The 7048-nt window shown below is 41.4% G+C and overlaps 1 protein-coding gene across 1 annotated transcript; it reads right to left on the bottom strand.

The window, feature by feature from the left end:
• Positions 1-2167: 2167 nt before the first annotated feature.
• LOC143568414 (uncharacterized) lies at positions 2168-6776 on the bottom strand. Its single transcript, XM_077054578.1, has 5 exons — positions 6253-6776; positions 6075-6187; positions 4102-5782; positions 3217-4000; positions 2168-2992 (listed from the first exon to the last, which is right to left on the bottom strand). The coding sequence occupies exons 1-5, from the start codon at positions 6774-6776 to the stop codon at positions 2168-2170; spliced, it is 3927 nt and encodes a 1308-aa protein (XP_076910693.1).
• Positions 6777-7048: the final 272 nt, after the last annotated feature.

The raw sequence follows: 7048 nt of genomic DNA, 5'->3' as shown, positions 1-7048 counted from the left end.
TCTTGACAAAAAAAAATTTATGATTAAAGCTAAGTTTTTAATTAAACCACATGAAAAAAAACCGTATTCAACTCGAAAAATTATATCTATGAGAAAGTTATTGAAAGAAAATTATTATCCATGGAAAGAAAATAGTTTTAAATATATAGATGTTTTCCGTCACCAATCATATTTTGAACATGTGAAACTTTGGTTCTAAAGGTATTTTAGCCCATGAAATTCAACTATACAACGAGACAAGTGATTGTTCATAAAATGTTTTGTAATGATAGATGAAAAAGAAAAACTTAATCAACACGAAATGAATTTAATTAAGAAAAGTTAATTCATTAGGGTTAGTTTTGGAAAACAAAACAATTTATAAACTAAATAAAGTACAATATTAAATGCACAAGGTATACACACATTACAATTACCGTTAAGTAAATATACACACATTACAAACCATTTAAATTCATCACAACAAAATAAAGTAACAAGAAAAAACTAAGTACACAATAAGTAGACTTTAACATAGCCTGATTGGCTACTTCCATTTTATTAAGTACATAAACGTATGTAGAAGGTTTTTCTTTTAACAGTTACCCTTGATATTACGAGACCAAAAACCCTTTTTATATGCATAAATTATTTTACAAAAAGTTTTACACTTGTTGAGCTAGAGGCTGAGGTTGAGGTCTTCCGAGCTGAATCTCCTCGTCGGGCTTTGGATTCGCCATAGTCTCCCCTATATAAGCACTCAAAAACGTCGATAAATTCAACTTATCAATAGCTTCTTGATGATACGACTTGCACACTAGATACAACACCGTTTGGGTCACAATAAACAACAAGAACACCATCATAACCAGAATTCCACATAATATCCCGATCATCACCCTCCAAATCATCGGTAACCCTGAATCATCCTGATACGGATTCGTATTAGTGGAAGCTATAAACCCTAGCTTGAATAAACCTCCTTCGGTCGGCCGAAAGGAGAAAACCGAACAAGAACCTGTTCGTAAGGAGAAAAGAATAATCTTTCTTTGAAATAAATTGCATGCCATTCCAACATTTGATTACAATGTTAAATAGAAAAAGTAAAGAGATAAACATAGAGAAAATCCCAACAATTAAGGAAAAGATAAAGTCTAAATTTTAAACAATACTTAAAATAAAAGATGGTTGGAATGGGTCTTGATAATAACTCGATGGTCCAATGCTAGCCACGAATTATGACCGGGCCAACACTTGTATGACTAAGGTCGGGTGGTTCTTCAAGCGTATCCGGATCCGTATCATCCTCCCCCTCTAAAAAAGGACTCGTCCGCGAGTCGTCTTCACCCTCCGCGACATAAGGAAAGAGGTCAGCAATGTTAAAAGTGGCAGACACTTTATAATGGCCAGGGAGATCAATCTTGTAGGCATTGTCATTGATGCGTCTAAGGACACGAAAAGGACCATCAGCCCTGGGGTGTAACTTCCCTAATCTTCCTTGAGGAAATCGTTCACGGTGCAAATAAACCCAAACTAAATCACCTTCATTAAAAACCACCTTCCGTCGATGTTGATTTGCGCGCGCCTGATATTGTAAGTTGTGCTTAACAATCTGCTCACGAACCTGCTCATGTAGTAACTTGATTTGCTTTGCCTGTCCATCCCCTTCTGCGCTAAAGTACTCAAGCTCGGGAGACGGTGCCAGGTCAAGTGGGGTAAACGGGTTTCGGCCATACACAACGAAAAACGGACTGCGACCCGTAGAACTATGATTGGACCGATTATATGCAAACTCGGCCTGTGGCAAGGCAAGATCCCACTGTTTCGGATTATCCCCAACAAGGCTTCTAAGTAGATTACCCAAGCTTCTGTTAGTGACCTCCGTTTGACCATCCGTTTGAGGATGGTGTGAACTACTAAACTGCAGCTTTGCGCCCAAACGTTTCCACAACGTTCGCCAAAAATGGCTAACAAACTTGACATCCCTATCAGACATAATCGTCTTCGAAACCCCATGCAACCGAACAATCTCCGTAAAATAAAGGCGCGCTACTTGGGAAGCATCATACGTCATAACACAAGGAATGAAATGGGCCATTTTGGAGAACCGATCGACAACATCCATGATTGAATCCTTTTTGCGCTGAGTGAGAGGAAGACCCAACACAAAATCAAGACTGACATCCTCTCAGGGACGAACCGGGGTAGGTAAAGGAGTGTAAGGTCCTTGGTTCGTATGACGGGTTTTAGCAATATGACAAATGCGACAACGACTCAAAATTTTCGAAACCTCTTTTGAAATCTTAGGCCAATAAAAACGATCTTGGATAAGTGCAATAGTTTTATCGCGGCCAAAATGTCCCGCCAAGGCGCCCTGGTGGCATTCTAATGCTATAGCCTCCCGAAAAGATGAAAGAGGAACGCACAACCGATCTCCCAGAAACAACAAGCCATTCTTACGAAAGAAACATTTGTAAGGCCCGTCTTTGGTTTTCTTCCAAACGTTGTCACCAAAGTCTGGGTCATCTTGATAAAGGTTTGAAAAAGAGTGAAAACCCACGACGTCAAAGGACATGGCTGTTGTAAGAGCTGGCCGGCGGCTCAAGGCATCGGCGACAGAATTTGCAGTTCCGGCTTTGTGAAGAATAACAAAAGAAAAATCTTGTAAGGTTTCAACCCACTTAGCATGTCTTGGGTTCATCTTTGCTTGCCCTTGAATGAACTTGAGAGCCTGATGATCAGAATAAAGAATGAATTCATTTGGGAGTAAGTAATGTCGCCAATATTCCAGGCTACGAACGATGGCAAAAAACTCTTTATCGTATGTATTATAGCGTCGCCTCGTGTCACTTAACTTTTCACTAAAAAACGCAGTCGGACGGTGTTGTTGGCTGAGAACACCTCCGATGCCCAAGCCAGACGCATCACATTCAACCTGAAATACTTGTAGAAAATTGGGTAGTGCGAGAACCGGGGCCTGTGTAACCGCCAATTTTAAGGCGTCAAAAGACGACTGTGCATCAGAAGACCACACAAATTTACTACCTTTTAAACATTTTGTAATGGGGGCGATGATTGAACTAAAATTCTTAATGAACCTGCGGTAAAAAGATGCGAGCCCATGAAAACTACGAACATCATGGAGGGACGTTGGGGTTGGCCAAGTTGTTATGGCCGAGATCTTTGAGTCGTCCATGCGGATGCCAGAACCCGAAACTAAGTAGCCCAAAAAAGTACCTCTGAAGTTAAAAAATGACATTTCTTTCCGTTTGCATAAAGCTTTTGATCTCGGAGAACCGTGAAAATATCTCGCATGTGTGATAAATGGTGTGCCACATCCGAACTATAAACCAAAATGCCATCGAAGTAAACGACTACGCAACGACCTATAAAAGGCTTAAAGATGTGATTCATTAACCTCATAAAAGTACTCGGTGCATTCGACAACCCAAATGGCATAACCATCCACTCGTACAGACCGTCTCTAGTCTTAAAAGCTGTCTTCCACTCATCCCCAGGCCTCATACGTATCTGGTGGTAACCACTACGCAAGTCGATCTTAGAAAAAACTTGTGCGCCATGTAAATGATCTAGTAAATCATCAAAACGTGGGATTGGAAATCGATATTTGATTGTAATTTTGTTAACTGCCCTGCTATCAATACACATGAGAAAAGTCCTATTTGGTTTGGGGACTAATAATACGGGTACCGCGCATGGACTCATGCTCTCCCGAATAAGACCCTTTTCGAGAAGTTCGGTGACCTGGCGTTGTAACTCGGTGAACTCTTTCGGGTTCATGCGATAGGCCTGTTTGTTTGGGACACTCGCACCCGGTAAGAAGTCAATGCAATGTTGGATGTCTCGAGTAAGAGGAAGACCCGCAGGGATTTCCTCTAGAAACACATCGCTAAACTCAGATAATAGGGTTTGTACTTCTGATGGGACTTGTGGCACGTCCGGGTTTTCTTCGGCAATCAATAAACCAAAGATGAGCTGTGTTGTGGGGACCGTGCCAAGACTGAAAATTAAGGCTTGGTGACTAACATGGACTCAGAACCTTCCTGCCTAGGATCGCAAGGGGCAAGGGTAATATTGACACCATCTTTTTTGAATGTGTACGTGTTCCTGAACCCATCATGTTTGGCGCGCCTATCGTACTGCCATGGGCGGCCCAACAGGATATGACACGCATCCATAGGTAGGACCTCGCACCAAATTTCATCCGAATACTTGTTACCGATTGAGAACTGTACGAGGCAACGGTGAGTAACTTTGATCAAGTTACCCTTCTTCAGCCACGTGAGTTGAAACGGTTCAGGGTGATCTTGTGTGGGTAGATTGAGCTTATCAACCATCGACTGAGAAACTATGTTTTCGCAACTTCCACCATCTATAATAACCGTACAAACTTTCCCTTTGGAAGTGCACTTGGTGCGAAAAATACTGTTACGAAGCCATGCCGTGTCGTCGCTTGTATCTGGGAGATTGGTGTTTAGAACTCGGCGAATAACTAGCGCCTCACCACGATCGGGATAGAGGACTTCGGATAGTTCATCTGAATCATGTTCTGGCTCGGTATCATAGGTCGGGACCGTGTCTTCAATGAGTGCAACAAATTGTTTGTTTGGGCAATCTCGCCTCACGTGACTAATGCCGTTACATTTGTAGCAGCGGTTCGGGATGTTCCCGGGGCCTGACGGCTGCTGTGGATCCAAGGTGGAGTCCGGCTTAGGGTTGTCACCCCAAGATTGAGACGTAGAAGTTGCTGGCTTGTATGAAGAAAACCGAGTGGTGGGTTTGGGTTTGGCCGCGAGTTGACGCTCCACTCGTTGAGCTAACCTGCACACATCAGAAAAAGACCAATATTGTTGCAACATAACGACAGTCGCTATGTCCGAACGTAAGGGCCCCAAGAAACGGGCAATAGTTTGTTCTTCGTCTTCTTCAATACCGCACCGCATGCGTAATTGTTCAAACTTGACGATAAATTCCTCTACAGGAAGTGCCGCTTGCTTCAAGTTGTGGTATTCCAGAAAAGAATCTTGTTTATGATTTACGGGGACTAACTTGGAACGCATCAAGCGTTTCATCTTTTCCCACGTTTCAACCTTGTGTTTACCCTCCCGATAACGTTTATTCTGAACATGTTCCCACCATAAAGAAGTATATTTACGTAAACGAATAGCAACGAGTTTTACCTTTAGGTGTTCCGGAACTTGGCGGAGATCAAATATTCGTTCGACTGTATGAAGCCAGTCGATGAAATCATCTGGTTGCATGCGACCTTCAAACTCGGGAATTTCGGTCCGAATACCTAAGGCTCTGATCGGATCGACTGGAGGTGGTGGCGTTGGTTCGTGGTGACGAGCTCGACAAGCAAACACATTCTCAAATCTGCCGTCATTGTCATAATCATCCTTGATGACGGTCTCGGTAATCGATGGGTCGTTCCTGTCGTGTGGATCGTACCTGTCATACCCATGGTGCTGATTGAATTCGAGATCACGAATCCGTTGTTGTAGTCGTTCAATCTCGGTGTCACGAGGATCACGCTGATCAAGACCGTTGCCTCTGGCGGCAAATCTGCGGTGTTCTTGACGACGATCTCTCCTATTCGGACATCCTGACGAACCTGAAGCTGTTGATACCACTTGATACGGATTCGTATTAGTGGAAGCTATAAACCCTAGCTTGAATAAACCTCCTTCGGTCAGCCGAAAGGAGAAAACCGAACAAAAACCTGTTCGTAAGGAGAAAAGAATAATCTTTCTTTGAAATAAATTGCATGCCATTCCAACATCTGATTACAATGTTAAATAGAAAAAGTAAAGAGATAAACATAGAGAAAATCCCAACAATTAAGGAAAAGATAAAGTCTAAATTTTAAACAATACTTAAAATAAAAGATGGTTGGAATGGGTCTTGATAATAACTCGATGGTCCAATGCTAGCCACGAATTATGACCGGCTCAACACTTGTATGACTAAGGTCGGGTGGTTCTTCAAGCGTATCCGGATCCGTATCACATCCCCGTATAATTCATCCCCATATTCAACACAAGTTATGTACACAATCAATATTCCATACAAACATCCGTACAACACGAATGCAATTCCCATTCCTACCATCTTCTTCCCGCTTGCTAGAAGTTTACCTTTCTTTAAAGCTTCAAATCCATGAATCTTTTCTAGAACAGTAACAACACTAGCCAATTGCCAAACAACAGTCAAGTATAAAACGGAAATATTAATAAAATTTGGATGATAAACACAACAACAATATGTAATACTGAGTCGTAGGTGAATATAGATTGAGTAATAGCCAAGACGATGTCATGTAGTGTGTTGTAGATAAATAGAGTGAAGTATATGGTTACAAAAGTGATGAACAATTTTTTCCATATATTCGGGATGACGAGTGTCATGAATTTCTTGAAAACAACGTCTCGGTCAGTGTAGACCGATGCCATTGTGAAGACTATGGCTGCGGTAGAGGGGACAGAGAAAATAGCAAGGAGAGTGAGATAGACGATTTTGAATAAAATGTAGTAGAGCCAACAAGTGATTGTTATGTTCAAGTAGCTTGAATAAGATTGTTCGTCATCTTCGATTCTTGAGAAGATCGAATATCGATTAGTGATCTCAATGTGAGCTAAGAAGATGATTGCGAGAGGGAGGATTAGTGTAAGAGCGATTTGAGCGAATATTTTGGTAGATTTAAAGATTGTTTTGAATGAGTGTTTGAAGATCCCCAAGAATCCGACGAGTTTCATGTCGTGTTCGGTTCGATCCATGGTGGTTTGGTACATGTTCGTTTGATCAAGATGAAGTTTTTGATGTGTGGATTGTATATGTTTGAATAATTGAAAAGAGTGGGTGGATTGTATATGTTTGAATAATTGAAAAGAGTGGGTTTTTATTTTGTACAATGCATTAGAGCACCACACATGTTGGTTCTCCTTATCTTGTGGTCTCCTTTTGTTTTCTCAATTTATATATATTGAGAGTATCATTAACCAACCGACAAATGTTCGTTAGCTACTTGAGTTGACTTGCTAAAAACTTG

The sequence above is a fragment of the Bidens hawaiensis genome, unplaced genomic scaffold, assembly GCF_021521415.1.
Source record: "Bidens hawaiensis isolate Kalapana, Puna unplaced genomic scaffold, B.hawaiensis_p1.1 tig00023985_1, whole genome shotgun sequence".
Taxonomy (NCBI): Eukaryota; Viridiplantae; Streptophyta; class Magnoliopsida; order Asterales; family Asteraceae; genus Bidens; species Bidens hawaiensis.
The sequence above is the reverse complement of the archived record's forward strand: the minus strand, read 5'-3'. Positions and strand labels throughout refer to the sequence as shown.